This window comes from Lissotriton vulgaris, chromosome 3_2 (genome assembly GCF_964263255.1).
Source record: "Lissotriton vulgaris chromosome 3_2, aLisVul1.2, whole genome shotgun sequence".
Taxonomy (NCBI): domain Eukaryota; kingdom Metazoa; phylum Chordata; class Amphibia; order Caudata; family Salamandridae; genus Lissotriton; species Lissotriton vulgaris.
In genome coordinates, this window is record NC_141690.1 from 121,341,723 (window position 1) to 121,361,098 (window position 19,376).

The 19,376-nt window shown below is 47.1% G+C and overlaps 1 protein-coding gene across 1 annotated transcript in view; it reads left to right on the top strand.

Moving 5' to 3' along the window:
* The first annotated feature begins 2,424 nt into the window (after positions 1 to 2,424).
* RAB28 (RAB28, member RAS oncogene family) overlaps positions 2,425 to 19,376 on the top strand; it is a 653,251-nt gene continuing 636,299 nt past the window's right edge. The window contains exon 1 of the mRNA XM_086964082.1: positions 2,425 to 2,622. Coding sequence (XP_086820208.1) covers positions 2,548 to 2,622 — 75 coding nt within the window. The 5' untranslated portion in view covers positions 2,425 to 2,547. The remainder of the gene's footprint in view (positions 2,623 to 19,376) is intronic.

Sequence of the window (19,376 nt, forward strand, 5' to 3'; positions counted from 1 at the left end):
CCCGGACAATCTGGGTGAGTAGATCATGTCCTTACAGTGTAATATTTTGGACATGCGACCTTTTACAATTAATCTTTACAGTGGGGTCACTGTGTTTTTTCTATTGTAGATGTAACTAATACACCAGGTGTCACTGAGGAGAATTAACAGACACGAAAATATATCCTTTGACGTTATAGAAGGACACTCACGATTGGTTTTTGACATTTTTGCTTTGGCACATTATTTGCACTATATGCAGTAGCATTATTTTTGAGAACAGAGGCCCTGAAGAAAGCTTGGGTCCCTTTTTCCCATTAGGCTGAAACATGTTGGCCCCCTTGCAGATATTTGGTTAAACTTTATGATATTGCGCTGTTCTGGTTTTTAACAGGAAGAGGCCTTCCCTATTAAAAATTTCCTCTCTAGGTTCTCTATCCTATTTTAACTCACCACTCTTTATTTTCTGCACTGCACCAGATCCCATCAGATCAATACCACATGGTCCAACAGTGATCGCGGGTCGGAACCCTTATCCACCATAGGGTACGATCTTTGTCTCAATGATCCAGAGACATACGACCCTAAGGACGACCAAATGATAACATTGATCATCACAAGTCTTTGATGGGAATCCTATAAAAGGTTTTTTTGATCTACAATCACTAGTGGCCCCCCTTTTAGGTTTTTTGTGTCCTGTCAGAACTATTTAGTCTTGACTCCAACCAGATGTACTATGCTAGACGTCGGGTTAAGTAAATAGGAATTTCCATGATACTTTCCTGCAGAGACCCCGAGGTTTTCTTGTTGTTCAACTTTGCAATAAGCCATCCACTCTGCAGCAAAACAAGTCACATTTTTTATCAACTTTTGATACGTTTGAGCTAAAAACAATTTATTAGTTTAAATGGTCAGATCATGCAGTAGATCTCGCATTATAAGGCAAAGCCATAATTATATAGAAAACATTTGCAAACTAGGATATTTTGCCATTCATGGTTGAACCGCAGTTGTGGAAAAAGGGAGAAGCGCTGATGACAAACTCAATGGCTCGCCGACAAATGGCTTGTGCTTCCACATTTTATCGTATTTGGGACATTCTGTGATTAGAAGCATATCCCACTTTGTGAATGCGTTTTAATGTCAATAACTAATTATGACCCTAAATAATCATGTGTATCCATGGGTTGATTAAACTGGGCAGTAAATGCCAAGCAAATACTAAAAATTTATATGTTTTCTTATTCTGGCTACACCTCTGGCTCCGCCCACTGAACCAATCCTTGGGTTATTCCTGCCCTCAGTTCCCCTACTTTTTCCCCCCACTTCGACCACTGAACTGTCACCTGTCCTCAAGCACTGGGGAATCTTATAGGTAGCTACGGGCTATATATATATAAGAACTTCAATAATAAGAATAATAATAATAAACCTGCAATGTGAATAAATTCTCTAACCCTACAGTGAATGCATACTTTAATAATTCTGTCAATTACAACACTTACAATAATTTCCTAAACCATACAAGAAACATGTGATAAGTGCTCATTCCCGTCATATGTATATATGTTAAATATCTGTGACGTGAAAAAGGTGGCGATGTTGCACTGCACCACGATTATTAAGACAACCAATGCTAAGCAACCAGCGAGACCTAAACCCTCCAAGAAAACAACGACTCATAAGCAAAAGCGCATGCACTGTTTCAGGCGAAAACCACCCACCGACTACCTGAGCTCACACAGACACCGATACGACCCAGTTTGCAGAGAAGTACAATACAAGATTAACACGGTGCAAGAAAAAAACTACAGAAAAAGATATCCTGGAAATAGTTAATACTTTGACGGAAGTAACACTAGCTTATCGGACTCTACGAAATTCACTATTATGTGCTCTACAAATGCTGGTTACAACCGTGGGAGTCCTGTCGCCAACTTAAATCTAGCTTTCTCTCCCCCACGCTTTAACCACCTTGCTTCCTATCCTTGTCTCTTACCCTCCCCCACTCAACCTCACCTCCCTCTCATAGCCGTCTTGGGTATCCCCAACTCCTGCATTGTTTTCACCCGCTCCCCAGGCAACTCTGGCGTTTTTCCCCACGTATTGCCTTCCCGAGCAATTTCTGCACCATTTCTATCTAGAACCGAACTGCTTCCCGCTCTCGCCACTTCTACTTCAGGCGACCTCTCACCTCATTCGTACTTACCAAAGGGCGTCACGATTAGACCGAACCATTACAAAGAAGGGGGTTGCTTGAAGTTATTTGGCAAGTACTGGGCACCTTTTACAGCACGAGGCAAAATTAAAGCGTAGAATAGATACACTTTTACTTTACTATATTTTTAATACAGAGATCAGGTTGTAGCTCTGTAATGTGACGGTAGGAAACTTCCGTACTAACTCCTCCTCCCTGCTATAGCCAGCAATGGTATCGCCCTGTCTGAGTGACAGTAGCTGGAAGATGGCGTCCGGTTGCTTAGCGCTGGCCCTGTAGATCCTATCCGTGTGTCCTGAAGCCGTCAACGCTACCCCTTGTGACAGCGACAGCTACCAGGAGCCTGAGTCATGTCTGATTCGGAGGAGGAGAGCCACGACCACCAGCTGAAGATCGTCCTTCTAGGGGACGGGGCTTCTGGAAAGGTGAGAACCCCATCTTTTTAAGCAGCACCCTGGCAGGACTCGGGGATGGTGACAGAGCCTATCTTGGATGCGTGCTGAAGAGACGGGCAAAGTATTCACGTTCAGACATGCACTTGTGATGAAATCACAAAAAACATATTACCGTTGCTTGTTGTGAATCAGGTTATAGGAAATTGGTATCATGTACGTGATTTAGGGACTGAATGGAGTAAGCTTTGTCGCCTTTCGGCAAGCGGCTGGAGACAATTATGCAGGAGGAAATTTTTTGAACCTTCATTTTGTAGTGGTACGATAACTGTTTACCTTGTTTTTACATTAATATGTTGAAATGGGGGGTGAGTATAGAAAGTGAAAAGCTGTTTGGGAGGGAAAACACCTGAAATTGTGTGGTGCTAGTTGAAAAATGTAGCTGTCACAGAAAGAAAAAGAGTGAACACATTCTGAACTCCCAATAAGAAGCTGGTGGCTTTCAAAAGATCAGTTGGAATAGGAAAACAATAAACATCTGCAAGAAGACGCTCCTCTATCCTGCTTGCCTTCTGTTCGTGAAACCTCTCTGATATGGCGCTCAATTTAAATGTTGGTGGTATGTATACTCCGTGCTTGAAATGTTAAAATAGAAGTGCAGTTATTCTGTACCAGAGATTACCTGCTTGTTTCTGAGAAGTGCCTGTACTCTCCAATTAAAAGTATCACCCCTGTCTTCGAAGTGCCAGATGTTCTCCTTCTCAAAATAAAAAAAATGCTGGTACTCCTTACCGGACAGTACCGGCCCATATAAAGCACTGTCCCAAACGCGACTGAGTTTCAATAAGCCAACATGTGGGCGGAGCCGAGCGTCTGTTTGGCTGAGGCCAGGGCTTTAAGTGGAATGAAAAAATTGGAGTGGTGTCTCTCAAAGGGGCGTGATCGATGTAATTAAGGGCGTGGCTTAAAAACACCTAAGCTAAAGGTATGTGCTTAGCATAGTGTGCCACCTGACCCGTATTTTGCTGTTTCTGTCATTGCATCCAGATATATAATACAACAATTAATATCACAGCTACAACAAGCCAGGACTATTGGCTTTTTCAATGGTTGTTAGTTGCATAAGATAAATAAGCAATGTTAGATCTAGGGGTCTCTAGTTGGCAATGGTTATCACCTTTGTCCAAATAGGGACCCTTACTTCTAAGTCAGGATAAGGGGATTAAACTCCTTAATAACCCCTGCTCACGCCCTTGGTAGCTTGGCACGAGCAGACAGGCGTATCTCCGAGGCAGTGTGTTAAGCATTTGTGAATATACACAGTAATACAATGATAACACTACAGATAGACACAACCCAGGTTTTATAAAAATAAGTATTCTTTATATAAACTTAAACACAAGATCACAAACGACAAAATCCACAATACTACACTTAAGATTACTTAAAAGATGAATGAAGTCTCTTAGTTCAAGTTGTTGGTAAATGCGACAAAGTTCTCAACAAAGTACCTGGATGCGTAACGTAAAGTGAACAAAAGGCTCGCACATGGGAAGATGCGTCGGTTCCGTGACCCGGGGGAACGGTTGCGTCCTTCCTCAATGCTTGCGCTGAGTCGGGGACTCGTCATGAGCCTTACCGGTGCGGAGGTGATGCGTAGATTCTCGGCCTGCGGGCCCGGTGCGCAAGATGGCGCCTTGCTGCGATGCGATGCGATGATCCAGGTGTGATGTGAGAAGATGACGCCCTTGATGCGGCGATGCGATGACGATGCGATGACGCCCTGGCAGCTTTGCGACGACTCTGTACATTGGAGCAGCGACAGGCCCTGCGCCACGCTTCTCTCGATGGCGTCACGATTCTCCGGTGATGCGACAGCAGGCAGCTTCGATGAACACACGCTTCTAGGGAGATGCGACGAAGGCTCGCTTCTCCGGCGTTGTGACGATTTCAGCTGCGGTGGCGACACGCTTCTTTTCGATGCGTCGCGCTTCCAGCTCCTAGTGGCACGCAAGTGTCTGGAGTCAGAATTCCCAGCAAGGAAATTCAGGAGGGAGCTTTAGGTGAAGTATTTTGTCCCTGAGACTTCAGCAGGAGGCAAGCACAGTTCAAACCCTTGGAGAATATTCTGTAGATGAAAGTCCTTACAAAGTTCCTTCTCCTTTCCCTTTGCAATGAATCAACCACTGCAGACCAATTCAGCAAACAGCACACTGGCAGAGGGGCAGTCCAAACTCCTGCAGCTTCCTTGGTTCTTCTCCTTGGCAGAAAGGTTTCTTGTTCCAGAAGTGATCTTATTTCTTGGGATGATGTCCCAATATTTATACCCCAAAATCCTTTGTTCTCTGAAGGTAGAGAGGCTCTGCCTAGTCCAAACCAGTTCCTGAGCACTTTGTTTACATGACTCTCTTCTTCCTTTCACTGTGCAGGGCAGAGACATCAGCCGCCCCACAGGAGGTGGAGCCAGCACAGGGGAGGGAAGATACAGCTCTGGAGCCCTCTGTTGACATGATTCCTCCTCTCCTTTCACAGTGCAGGGCAGATACATCAGACAAGCCACAGGGCGTGGAGCCAGCATTGTAGAGGAAGGCCCAGCCCTATTCAGGTCCCTGGTGAAACTCCTCCCTCCCATCTTGATGCAGATCTCTCTATTCACCACTGTGCTGCCCCAGCCTGTCTCCTGGAATTCCCCAGCCCTGTCACACACAAACCCAGACAAGGAATATACAACCCAGCGGAGGCAGGCTCAAATGGTTAGGCAAGCAAATACCTGCTTTCTAAAAGTGGTATTTGCAAATACAGAATATTAAAATAAACTTTACTAAAAGATGTATTTTATTATTCTGAGTTCAGGCATACTAAATTCAAATTTCTACCATGTTCCCCAAGTCAGTTAGGATTATAAGAATGTAATAATTTTAACTGCCCATTCTGGCCTATGAGAACAGGTATCCTTCAATAGTGAAAAACGAAAATGGCTGTAATTCACTATTAGAACATGCTGCACACATCAGAGCATGTTCTACCTTATACTTACAATGCACCCTGCCCTTGGGCCTACCATAGGGGGGTCTAATATGAAGCAAAGGGAAGGTTTAGGGACTGGCAAGAGGTTGCACTTGGCCAAGGCTACATGGCAGTGCTAGACTGCTCACAGGCCTTGCAATGGGAGGCATGAGACACACTTTACAAGCTGCTTCTGTGGGGGGCACAACCAGTGCTGAAAGCCCACCAACAGCATTTGATTTACAAGCCCTGGGCACACATGGTGCACTTCACTAGGGGCTGACAGATAAATCAAATAACCCAATCATGGAATTCAATTAGTATATCAATTTAACACAGGGAGCACTCGCACTGTGGCACTGATTAGCAGTAGCACAGTGCCCAAAGCATAAATCCAGCAAAACATATCAAAACAGAGGAGGCAATCCGTCAAAATGGAAGGTAGACTCAACCCTATGATGTCAGGTCAAACAAGCAATAATTGCTTTGTTGTATATAATATTGAAAATTCTTCAGTTCTGAAATGATGAGACTGAAAGAACTAAAACGAGTCTCTTTGACGTTACATGAAAGTCTTTGAGCAGTGGTACTGTCGCAGAGTTAAGATGTTTTTCTTCACCCTGAGGGTGAGGGCAAAAATGGAGATCCTAATAGAAACCTGCCTCAGCACATGCTTTTTAGAATTGCGGGTGCTCAGCACGTGCAGGATCTGGGCCACTTAAAGCCCTGGGTAGGGTGGTGACTTCTCTGTCACCGCCGTAGCCAAACCTCTCCGACAGAGTAAGGAATGTCTGAGAAATGGCTACATGTCTGCCCAGCCAATCAGGATGGGCGGGTGTGTAGCCATTTGGTACTGTCCGTCACTGCCAGTGTTGGGACAGTAAAAAACAAATAATGCTTGAAATAGGATTTTCTTTTAAAAATAAAAATAAAAAAAATCTGTTGGGTACAAGGTTACTTCATGCTGATACAGTCCTGCACCAAACAGTGAGATGCATTGACAGGAAATGCCTTGACAACAGTTCCTTCCTAAACTTTATAAATGACTGCCTGCTTGGCGTTCATTTATAAATTTGATGGGCGGTCCCTCCATCATGGGTCGGAATAATTTACTCCGTCCCCATGGCGGAACAGTGGAACAATTTCTATGTATAAATCAGGCCAAAAGTTTGGTCCTTAATTCATTGTAGCACCCTTGTGGTCCAGTCACTTGACCAGAACTGGCATTTTCGCACCCCACTTGTAATGCTGCTCCTTTGTTCCTGGTTCCTCTGCTGCTCTTGCAAATCAAAACTCATCTGTTGCTGTTACCTTTATATCCTAGACCCTCTTTCGCTATTCTTCTGGTAATGCCGTCCTATGTGTTTTAACTCTCCAAATGTGTGGGAAGGAGACATTGTAGTCAAATTTGAAAGGTCGCTGGTACGTCCTCCCTATCATAATGTAACAGACCGCGTACAAGTACATCAATCCAAAGACTATGCTGGGTTCCTATAACACTGAGAGAAGGTACCCATGGAATCATCAAACCCTTGTTGGGTGTTCCTTAAAATGTACGTAGGTTCTTGCCCATGAAAGTGGCATGCTTTGTCACCAAGACCCTCCTCACTGTGGCTCCCAAAGGTCTGCACGATGCATTCACCCTAGAGCGCTTTTGAGAAGATGTGTAAATCTCCCTGTCAGTGAAGTGCTTTGGCATTAACAAGTGAAAAGTGCATGAAGGTTGAAGAATGGTTCAATGACTTTATTGATACCATCCTGTTGCGGGATTAAACATAGTCTGGTCCAGAATCTGTGCAATGCAAAGGTTGTCAAAATGTTTCTACCACTGACTCTGCAGGCACTAACTATTCTCAGCATTTATAAGGATTAGATCCCCAATTCCTAATCTTATATCCCTATACTAAGACATTGATTCTTTTATCACGTGAGAGCTTATTCCTCTGGCAAGAATCTACTTCTGCTCCTAAACTGATCCAATCAGTCCAGGAAGCTCCTCCTTTCAGAGCTCTACACGACACTCCCTGTTCATGCTGTAAGTGGGCATGTAGTGCACAGGGGCTAAGTTGTCAGCTTACAGGCTCCAGGATTTATCTTTGAGCACTAGAGGTGTCTCCGTATCAGTGGTGGTTTAGAACATATCTATGCTCCAGGGCTAATATCTTTAATAGCTAGTTCCACTCTGAGATTGGAAACTGAAGCAGTAGTCCTGCATCTTATTAGACTTGCTACCTAGCATGCCTTGAGGTACACATTTGCTTTCTGTGGAAGGGAGTACTGGAGTGAGCCCTACAGATGAAGCTGTTTAGAAGAGGAGCTCAACTGCTCAGTTCTGTGAGTGAAGGAGCTTGTAAGAAGGACTAGATACCATCACATCTACATTTAATGTGGCCCAAGGGCAGGATCATTACCTACAATAGACCTGTGCACCCCCTTTGGTCCTGCCTCCCCTCCCCAGTGTGCTTAGGGTTGCCCACACTGGACCTTGATATTGTCTAGGACCTGTCGGGCCTGAAGGCCTGGTATCTTATGGAGACAAAGCTTAGCTGAACCCAGCAATCCGACTCAATTGATAGCAATATTGAGATTTATTACCTTTTTCTGAGTTCCGAATTTTTCCTTCCATCCACCCACTAAGTACGCTGTAACCTTCTATCTTGAATGTCAAGCGCTAGAGCTTGCATTCCCTGAATTGACCTAGTCGGGACTCTAAAGTTGTGCCATCTCTTTTTCCAATACAAAAGAAACAATTAATGGATGGAATGCTGGACAATGCAAACATTCACACCCAGTCACAAGGATCTGGGTTTAATCCATAATTTTTTGCCCACTACACCACCCCAGTTTGTACCCAGCCATATGCAGATCAGACTTGACCCTGTGCCTTATGGGAACAGTCCAGCCCAAACTGGTTTTTCTTTGTTCGTCCTATGTTGGCAGGGTATGCTCAGACGTGAGTCCCTTGCTCACTTTGCCACTGGAGTCAAGCAAGCCCGGCTGAAGACGGCTGTAATGCCAGAAACTGGTACTGGGAAGCTTGATTCCGGTCCAGGGAAGACATGGCTTGGTAGTTCGGGCTGGACTGTTCCCATGAGGCACAGGGTCAGACTGATTTGCATATGGCCATGTCTGAACTGGGGCGGCTGAGTGAGCTAAAGAACGGTGATGGATTAAACCCAGATCAGTTGACTGGGGGTGAGTATTTGTATTGTCAACGCTCCGTCCATCACCACCTTTGGTTTTTCTTTGTTCGCCCTAAGTTGGCAGGGTATGCTCAGACGTGAGTCCCTTGCTCACTTTGCCACTGGAGTCAAGCAAGCCTGGCTGAAGACGGCTGTAATGCCAGAAACCGGTCCTGGGAAGCTTGATTCCGGTCCAGGGAAGACATGGCTTGGCAGTTCGGGCTGGACTGTTCCCATGAGGCACAGGGTCAGACTGATTTGCATATGGCCATGTTTGAACTGGGGTGGCGGAGTGAGCTAAAGAACGGTGATGGATTAAACCCAGATCAGTTGACTGGGGTGAGTGTTTGTATTGTCAACGCTCCGTCCATCACCACCTTTTGGTTTTTCTTTATTCGCCCTAAGTTGGCAGGGTATGCTCAGACGTGAGTCCCTTGCTCACTTTGCCACTGGAGTCAAGCAAGCCCGGCTGAAGACGGCTGTAATGCCAGAAACCAGTCCTGGGAAGCTTGATTCCGGTCCAGGGATGACATGGCTTGGCATTTTGGGCTGGACTGTTCCCATGAGGCACAGGGCCAGACTGATTTGCATATGGCCATGTCTGAACTGGGGTGGCGGAGTGAGCTAAAGAACGGTGATGGATTAAACCCAGATCAGTTGACTGGGGGTGAGTGTTTGTATTGTCAACGCTCCGTCCATCACCACCTTTGGTTTTTCTCAGTTGATGAGTGCTTGACATGCCTCTTGCTCTCTGCTGGATCTTGTCCATGTCCTCTTCTAAGCTCCTCCCCCTGTTGTTCGGGTGCTGTGGGCTCTCCCCTTCTCCTCCCTCTCATGCCGCAGTGAGCTCCATGCACCGTCTCACGATGCATGCGACCTGCTTCCTTTCTGTCAGTAGCTGAGAGGCTGTTCATTCATTCACACTGCCAGTGGTTTGCTGCAGACTTAATATGCGCCACCCGCATTTAATCAAACTAATACGTGGCAAGCACACAGGGGAGGGAACTGAATAGCTTACACGCTCGTAGCACCGGGGGATAAGGGCAGTTAGAAAAACATGTCGAGATTGTCCCCTTTGCAAAGGTAAACTTAAAAGCAACAAAGACTGTTGGGTAGGGGTGATGAGGTGTTGCTGTTATCCAAATTGTAGTACAACCCCCTCTGTACCCATCAGATCCAAGGGTACAGTGGGATTGTGGCCCAACCAAAATCCACTCCTGCTGACAAAGTAGCAACACAATGTATACAGAGGGTTTTTAAGTGACTCAGGAGAAAAAAGGTGCACTGCTCTGTCTACAGTAGTGTTAGATGGTGGATTGTATATAAGCTCAAATACATTTACATTTACATTGTGTACGGTGTCACCAGGCAAGGGGATAATTCCCTAAAACCCCTAAGTGTGTGTAAGGAAACTCTACACAGAGTCAAAAGCAATAAGCCCCGGCACACGTAAGCAAGGTATCAATGAAATTTCATCAAAGGTTTAAAACACAAAGTCTCATAGTTCAATCCTCAGTATATCCTTGTTGTTTATTCAAAGCAACACACGTGTTTCATCGCCAAAGGGAGTTATCCCGCGACTTTCTCAAGGCTTTAAGAAAGTGGTGATCGTATTGTAGAAATGCTCTGCTGGTGATAATTCCAACCCGGCTGTTCAATGGTGATCCCAAAATATCAACGATCAATAACTGAGTTCTTCAAAGGAACCTGCAAGCAAGCAATGCCGTCCTCCTATGAACTAAATTCATAGTCCTATAATTCCACAATTTCTTCAGTTTAAAGAGTGAGCAAAGCATGTCGCCTTTCTGTAGCTTTAGTAGTTTACTTATTGAAACAAAACCCATGTTCAGGTTAATCTGTTCAAACGAGTATTCGCACGCTCCACCAGCACATTGTATTCTTTCCTACCTCATTACTAAATGCGGCTCCAGGGACGTCCAGCACCACCATGGTACCTACGGTATTGCTACAACCACTTGAAGTGCTATTTCGTCAATGCGCCTTACTTTCACAAATGCATTGCAAATGCTTGTTTCGAATGGCGGGTGGCTTGTATTGTTTCAGGGGTCCTCAGTCAGCTTCTTGCGTTTTCACTTCTCGTGGATGACCACCTCAGTCCTTCTTGAGAAGGGCTGCTTATTCAGATCGTTTGGATGTAGGGTCTGCATCCACAGAGCGCAGGGCTTTGGTCTTCATTGTTCCCCTTATTCACACTACGATTCTCACCTCAAAGCCGGCGCCTAACCTAAATTGCCCTAACTCCCATTTGTCTTCTCTGCATTTTTAAACAGTGAATGCAATGCTCTTCAGCATTCAGCAGTGGCGGACCCACCAAGTGACCCTCACTAGGGACACGCTCTGGTTTCACTCAAGTATTCATCTTGGGTATGCAAGTGGGCAAACCTCATGCTTTCTTGCTATGGCATATGTGATACCCCCAATTCTTTAGAGGGTAGGTGTGGGGTCTCCGGACACACATGCAACGTGACGCGGCAATGCAAGGCTATGGCGGCCTTTAGATCAGTCGGAGCACTCCAGAGAACAACCACACAGATACTCTGTCCGTGCCGTCAGCCACGTGCGCTGATGTCAACATTTATTAAATACTCCATGGTCCGCGCCTGCCCCAGGGAAGTGCGTGCAAACAATGTATTGTAGCAGCCAGGTGGCTCACCACATCCCATCCAACATATGAACTGGCATGTAACGGATACAACTTAAGGGCCAGGAAGCACCTCCCCCAGCCCAGACGGTCCAGTATAGGTGGCATTACCCACAACTCAAACACAGGCACTTCACGGCACAAAATTACCGCGAAAAAGTCCTGCAGTGTGTTCGGTGCAGGCTTGTCGCGTAAATCATACTGATGGTGCTGACTCCGCCCTCTTCAGTCCCCTTCCAGGGGGCTGCCACTACAAGGTGTTCTTGTTCGGCGCTCCTCCCTTTCTACCGGTCGGCAGGGGATCCCACTCACGTTTGGGCTACCATCCTCCGCCCAGGGTCAGATTCCTCCCCCCACGGGTGCTGGGGCCATAAGGCATGGTCTGGGTACTTTCTTGAACCAGGATATGTTTTGCGCTACCCTTTGGTGTCCTTTCTCTGCCACTACTAAAGTTCATTGAACCCGTACCACTCTCCAGAGATCAGGTTCAAACGGCGTGCCAAATTTGGACCCCAGATACATTTTATTCCCTACTACATAGTCCTCAACCTGGATGTCGGCTGGTCGGGCGCCCCTCTTTTTGCTGGCCCGGTCATTGTTGTTCTTGCGGCGGGCCTGGGACTCTTTCACATCTATCACAGTGGGAGTCCATGCCTCACTGTTGGGTATTCCATCTCTCACTGCTCTTTTTAGTAGAAGGTCATGGGGTGCGCACTTGGTTGTGCACGTGGTGTTTGTCTGTATGCACTCAGGAATTGGTGTAGACACGTCTCCAAGTGGACGCCTTGGGCCACCCCAATCCGGAGGGCCTTATTCAATGTGCGCATGAACCTTTCCACATCTCCATTGGCTAGTGGCCACTGCGGTGTTATTTTCCGGTGCCTGATGCCCAGCTGTTTGAGAAATTCCTGAAACTCCTGCCCTTGGAATGGCGGCCCATTGTCAGTGCGCACTTCCTCCGGCAGCCCTAGCAGTGCAAATGTCTTTTCGAGCGCTGGTTGCAAACATTCAAAAGCTGTAGATGCCACCAATTCGACAACAAGGAACTTCAAATGACTATCGACCATCACAGCCATTTGACGGCCATCGGTGAAACTCACAAAATCCAGAATCACCTGTTCCCAAGGCGACAAGCTGGGCCTTTCGGTGATAATGGGATTGTCTGGCAGATCAGCCCCGTTATGATGCAGGCATGACACCTCCTGACCTTGTCCTCCACCACTCGATCGAGGCCTGGGAACCACACCTTGGTGCGCAGTCGTGCCTTGGTTTTCTCGATTCCTTGGTGGGCCAGCTTAATCGTGCGTTCTCGGAGGGCCGCGGGCACTACTATCAGGGTGCCTCTCAGGATTACCCCGTTCCCTTCCGCACTTAGCTCCCCTCGACATCTCCACATGCTCTCCCAGGACTCTTTCTCCTCAGTCGTTCTCCGCTCATTCCCACTCAGGAACCACTTCCATTGGTTGTCTTGCAGTGTACGACTCACCTCTTGTAAGCACTCATCCTCCACCGATGCTTTCCGTATGTCTTCCAGCAGTAGTGCTTGGGGGCGAGCCTCGTTTAATAGTTGATTCACATACATCTCCGCACCTTCATCTACCTCAGGCCCTTACGTTCCCCTCGGAGCTAGTGGATATCTCGACAGATGGCAGGATTGCTCGCCCCTGGACGGTACACAACTTCGAACTGATAATGCTGGATCTGGACAGCCCACCTTTCAATTATTGGCGGTCCACTTTGCGCTGTCCCCACAAACAGGGACACAAACGGCTTATGATCAGTTATTACTGTGAAACGGTGTCCACACAGGTAGATGTGAAAATGCTGAGATGCCCACCGAATAGCCAGCGCCTCCCTTTCAATTTGGTCATACCGGGTCTCCACAGCCGTAAGTGATCGGCTGGCATAGGCAATGGGCACCCATTCCTCTTGGTCTGACCGCTGCAGGAGCACGGCCCCTAGCCCCATCGGACTAGCACCCACAATCGGTTCTGTAGCCGCTCCTGGCCGAAAGTACGCCACAGTGGCACCGGTGTGCCCTTTTCAAGAAGCCTGGGCCTCTTTGTCCGTCCACCGCCATGCAGTATCCTTTTTTATTGGTCAACTGTCTCAAGGACTCCGACAGAGTGGCCAGTCGTGGAATGAATCGGCCACAATAATTGGCCATACCCAGGAAGCTTCTCACTTCGGACGGCATCTGGGGGACGGCTGCCGTTCTGATGGCTTCCACCTTGGCTGGATTCACCTGCAACCCTTTCGCTGAGAATCAGTATCCAAAGAACTGCACCTCGGTGGCATAAAATTCACACTTCGTTTGATGCAGTGTCAGGCCATGTTCCACCAACCTCCTCAGTGTGGCTCTCAACCTCACATGGTGCTCTTCCAAGGACTGAGAAAATGAGGATGTCGTCACTCACGTTGATTACTCCCACGAGGCCGGATAGAGTCTCTCTCACGGCCTCCTGGAACACCTCGGCTGCCAAGGACACTCTGCCTCTTGAATCGGCGCAGCCCTACATGGGTGGAGAACGTTGTAATATATTGACTCTCCTCCTCCAACATCAGTTGATGGTATCCCGAATTTAAGTCTACTTTCGAGAACCACTGCGTCCGATTCAGGTCAGTCACAATTTCGTCAATCGTGGGCGTAATGTGTCTCTCACGACGAATGGCTTTATTCGGCAGCCGCATGCCCACGCACAGCCGGATAGCCCCGGGCTGTTTCAACTTGGGGGCTATCACCAGTGGCGATACCCACGGGGTAGGGCCTGACACCTTCTCGATGACTCCTTCCTGTTCGAATCGGTCGAGTTCGCCCTCCACCAGAGGTCTGAGGTGCAATGGAACTCTCCTATGACGAAGTGCAACAGGCTGGACAGACTCATCGATGTGTAGTTGGACCTCCACTCCTTTCAGGCATCCTAGCCCTTTGAACGGTTCAGGACATTCCTCCTGTATTTGGTCCGCCTGAGACTGGTGGATATGCTTAGCAAATGTCACTAACCCTAGATCTTCGGCCATGTGACAGCTTAAAAGGACCCCGTCCGGTCACAGGTGATGTAGAACCAGGTGACCGTGACTCAGACTTTGTACCTCATCTCTGTGTCGACTACTCTCATCAGTGGTATATGAGTATCTCCTCCAAAGGTTAATATGCGGGCTGCCTTCGGCATAAGTCGGGATCTTGGCCTGAGCCTCTTTAACTGCTCCACATCCAGGATGTTGACTGAGGCCCCAGTGTCTATTAGCGCCATCACACACGTGTCTCCAATCCAGACTTGGCACGTGGGAGATGGTCGTTTGGTGATGTTTACCCCTCGCACATAAGATATCACAAAGATGTTCTCGGCGTCCATCGTCGACGACTGCTGCCCCCTGCTTTCCACTTCTTCCTCTTCCAGTACTTTCTTGGCGAACTTCGTGGACCCAGCTTCCTGGGGCCTGCTGCTGCTCTGCGTCTTACCACTTTGACACACTTTCACAAAATGTCCATACTTGTTGCATTTCATGCACTGTCTCCCCTGTGCGGGCCACACCCTCGGAAATGCGCACCCATGCCGCAGTTCCGGCACTCGTTCCGCCGGCACATTTTTTCTGGCTTGGCCCCTTCATTAGTCTGTCGACCTTGCGACTTCTTCAATGCCGCAATCTGTTTTTCCTTGATCGGATTAGGGAACACGGCCTGACTCCCAGTAAGTTTCTTTGCAAGCGCCATTTCCATTTTACCTGCGCGCGTCTGCCAGCTCTTGTGACCTTCCCAGGATGAGCATTTCCTCCAGCATAATCCCCGGTTGGCGGAGAATGAGCTGGCGCAGTTCCGACAACTTAGCTGGGCTCGGGTCTCGAACGCCTGATCAGTCACAGTGCAAGTCCTGGTCAACTTTCTAAATCTCGTATAATACATTTCAATCGACTCCTCCCCTCGCTGTTTAGCCTGGCGCAATTTGAAGTGTTCATAATCGGGATTCACTTGGGGGTCAAAGAAACGGTTGAGGGCCTGCTCCGCCTTGTCATAGTCCCCACTACCTCCAGTATCTATCTGGCAGGTCCTGAAACAGCACGTACAATTCGTCACCACCCATAAGAAGCATCAGCGACCTCTTCACCGTCGCATCCGTTTCTCAAGTGGCCACAAATGATTGTCCGCCCTCCGGCTGCTCCCGCCGCCGCTGTTCTCTCTGGTGAATCTGGCATAGCCTCCCCACCTCTCAGCACTCCACGCTCCAGCCATGTGGTAGCACACAGTGTTTATATCCCGCCTCGTCGCCAATGTGGTACCCCCAATTCTTTAGAGGGATAGGTGTGGGGTCTCTGGGCACGCTTGCAATGCGCCGCGCCAATGGGAGGCTATGGCGGCCTTTAGATTCAGTCGGAGCACTCCAGAGAACAACCGCTTAGATACTCTGTCCGTGCCGTCAGCCACGTGCGCTGACATCACCATTTATTAAATACTCCCTGGTCTACGCCCGGCCCAGGGAGGTGTATGCAAACAATGTATTGTAACGGCAGGGTGGCTCACCACAGCATGGTATTTTGATTTTACATACTCCCCCTACTCAGGGCATGGTCTAGCGCAGTGGTTCTTAGCCTGTGGTCTGTGGATCCCTGAGGGTCCACAGTGCCTACTCAGGGTGTACGTGACTATTTATAAAATTAAATAATATTAGCTGTTGAATAAAACATATATACATAAAAAAGCTAAATATATATATTTTTTTAATGCTTTATAAATGTGTAGAAATTTGATACTGGGGCTAAAAAGTAAGTTGGTATCATTATCATGATTTGTGGGAGGAGCGCAAGTTCAGCAAATGGAAGGGACACCTGGTTGCCTCAATTAAAGCACTGGTATGCCACGACAAAAAGACAGCATGCAGGAAAGCAAATCGGAGAATGTTAATTTGCTAGTCTAGCATATCACTTCATCTATTAGAAACAAAAGTACATTTTAAAAAGGTCCAAGCCATTAAAATTTCAGTTTGGGCATTTTTTTGTTTCTTAACTAAATACAATATGTCCTAATTTGTTTTCTGTGTCAAAATGCTGTGACTCAGCCCAGCTGTTAATACTTGTATATTTATTTATTTGTTCATTTATTTAGCTGAGCTCTTTACAAAGGAACATCTTCAATATGGAAATAGCAGCTTGCAAAAGGACAGTTTCTCATGAAGTTACTCATAATGACACTAGAGTAGCTTACAAAAGAACAGTTGCATTCTGCTCAAGGCAAATTACATACAATCAAATTGACACAAAGATTCACATAAGAACAGTTTCATATCTGCAATTAGAGCAGTTTATATAAGAACTTTAAAAAGAATTCCAAGAAGTAGAGGTCTAGTGTTGCATAAAAGCAGAACGCATAGTAATGGGACGCATTTTTACTAGGGGAACAACCTGAAAATTCTTGTGAGGTTTTTTGTTGTTCAACAAGGATATCATTCGTCAGCAAAAATGGCCGGTCTTTTGAGGCTGTGTGCAGTGGGGTCACCTCTACCTCCAGTCTAGTCCATGGGATAGTAGAATCAAAAACATGGCTACACAAAGAGAGTCCGTGTGATTTACAAGCCCCCCGAAACTGTGTGGTGTCCACTGATTCCAGAGGGACGAAGGTGCATGACCTATTCAACCAGAGTAGCAATGCTCCAGTGCTTGTTCAGCAACAATATCTTGAGCAGCAATTCATGTGGTGGGTTCTTGAGTTCTGGTTGACCTTGAGCAGGCTTCTGTGCTGGTTGCAAGCAAACACACTCCGTGGTCACCCAGGCAGGGTGGTGGAGGGACCGAGGTGGCAAGCGGAAAGCTTTTTCTCCAGATTGATGCACAGCCTCGACTGATTAATACTGATTTATTATTTAATTGGTGGTAGGTATAAATTATTAATTGATAATTTTTCAAAAGAATAGACTGGGCAAAAGTAAAATTTACTTACAAATTATTAGTTTACTCATCCCACTTTTGTAGAACTTTAATCATTGATTTCGTAATTAACTCTTGCATTAGTAAGCTTGTTTTTACTACTACAACCTGGGTGATTATTTGTTTGATAAGGTCCAATGAAAATGATTAGTACGGTTGCTCATGTTTGATAATAATTTTACCATATTTGTAATTAGCACTTATGTTAGAGACTATTTTAGACAAATAATACTATCCATTGTTTAAGAGTGCCAGTTCAAAGATTGTGCTACAAAACCTACCCTGAACATCACTGTTCATGCTCGTTAAGTGAGTGGGTGTGTCAGAAGCCCTTTCAGTGGGCCACAGGACACGCAGGAGTTACAGGGCCTTCCAATGGTGGCTGAGGCCTGTTACTCCCTATGCCCTGGGGCTCTATGTACTATGGATCCTGCTCAGCTGGGCAAAGCCCCCTTCTTTACCTGACTTTCAGTTAGGTAGCGTCGGACAAGCAGTCAGTGCTCCTTCGGGGGGAAGTGCAGATACAGATTGGTTAACACGACTCATAACTCAATGTGCAATCAAGCAACATGAACAATAAATACATTTCCAGTCAAATACTTGTTTTTTTTTAATAAAACAAAGTATTTTATTTCTAATTTTACACATGCAAAGGTTAACAAAATTCAGAAGCAATAACACAATCTCCCTTGAGGTCAGGGCTCTAGTAGTTGTTAGGCCACTCCCTGTCCACTAACTTTAGTGCATCGGGTTCAGTGTTCTCCACGGCCTTCAACACTGTCTCTCACCGCACCCTAGCCCACAGACTCTATGACGCGGGAATCCGAAACAAGGCCCTCAACTGGATTCTTTCTTTCCTCTCCGGCAGAATGCAACAAGTCAGACTTCCTCCATTTCTGTCGGCACCGACTCCACAAGGATCCTCCATCAGCCCGACCCTGTTCAACATCTGCATGGCCCGCTTGCATCCATTGTCAGAGCACACTGACTCAACATCAAATCGTATGCAGATGACACCCAACTCATCCTCTCCCTATCCAGCGACCCCAAACATCACCAAACGCAACTTTCAAGCTGGAATGGAAGCCTTCACCAGATGGATGAAGAACAGCTGCCTTCAACTCAACACAGACAAAACCTAGGTACTCCTCATTGGCCCACACCACAATGCCTGGAAACACACCTGGTGGCCCCCCGCCCTCCCCGACGGACTGCACACGCAACCTTTTGAACTCTAAATGGACCGCCAGACCAAACGCCATCCCCTCCTCCTGCTACCACACCCTCTGCCTGCTCCGTAAGATGTTCAAGAGGATCCCCCCCAGAACACAGGAAAACTGTGACACACGCCTTCATCAGTAGCAGACTGGACTACGGCAACACACTCTACGCCGAGATCAACAAAAACCTCACCCGCAAACTCCAGAACTCTGCAGCCAGACTACGCCTCAACCTACCGCGCCACAGCCACATCAGCCAACACCTACAGACTCTACACTGGCTCCCCATTGAGAAGAGAATCACCTTCAAGCTTTTCACCCACGTACACAAGACCCTTTACAACACCGGACCCTCCTACCTGAACCACTGTCTCGTATTCCACACTCCCCGGCGCTCTCTCCACTCGACCCAGCTCTCCCTCACAACGGTTCCTCGTATCAAGAAAAGCAGAACAGGAGGGTGCTCCTTCTCCCTCCTCGCCTCCAAGGCATGGAACTCCCTGACTCTCCACCTACAACAGACTGCATCTCTCCCTACGTTCCTAAAGGACCTCAAGGCCTGGCTCTTTGATGGAACTCAGTGAACCGTCAGGATCAGCGGAACTCCCCCACCTGCCCTCTTTCCCTCAGCGCCTTGAGATCCGTTCCGGCTGAGTACCTTGCGCTTTATAAACCCCTGATTGATTGATTGATTGATTGATTGTTATTTCCCATTCACTGTCGGCCACATCCAGGGATTGTGAACTATAAGGCCGTAGTCAAGAGTTCTTCACTCTGACTCCTTTCAGACATTCAGTC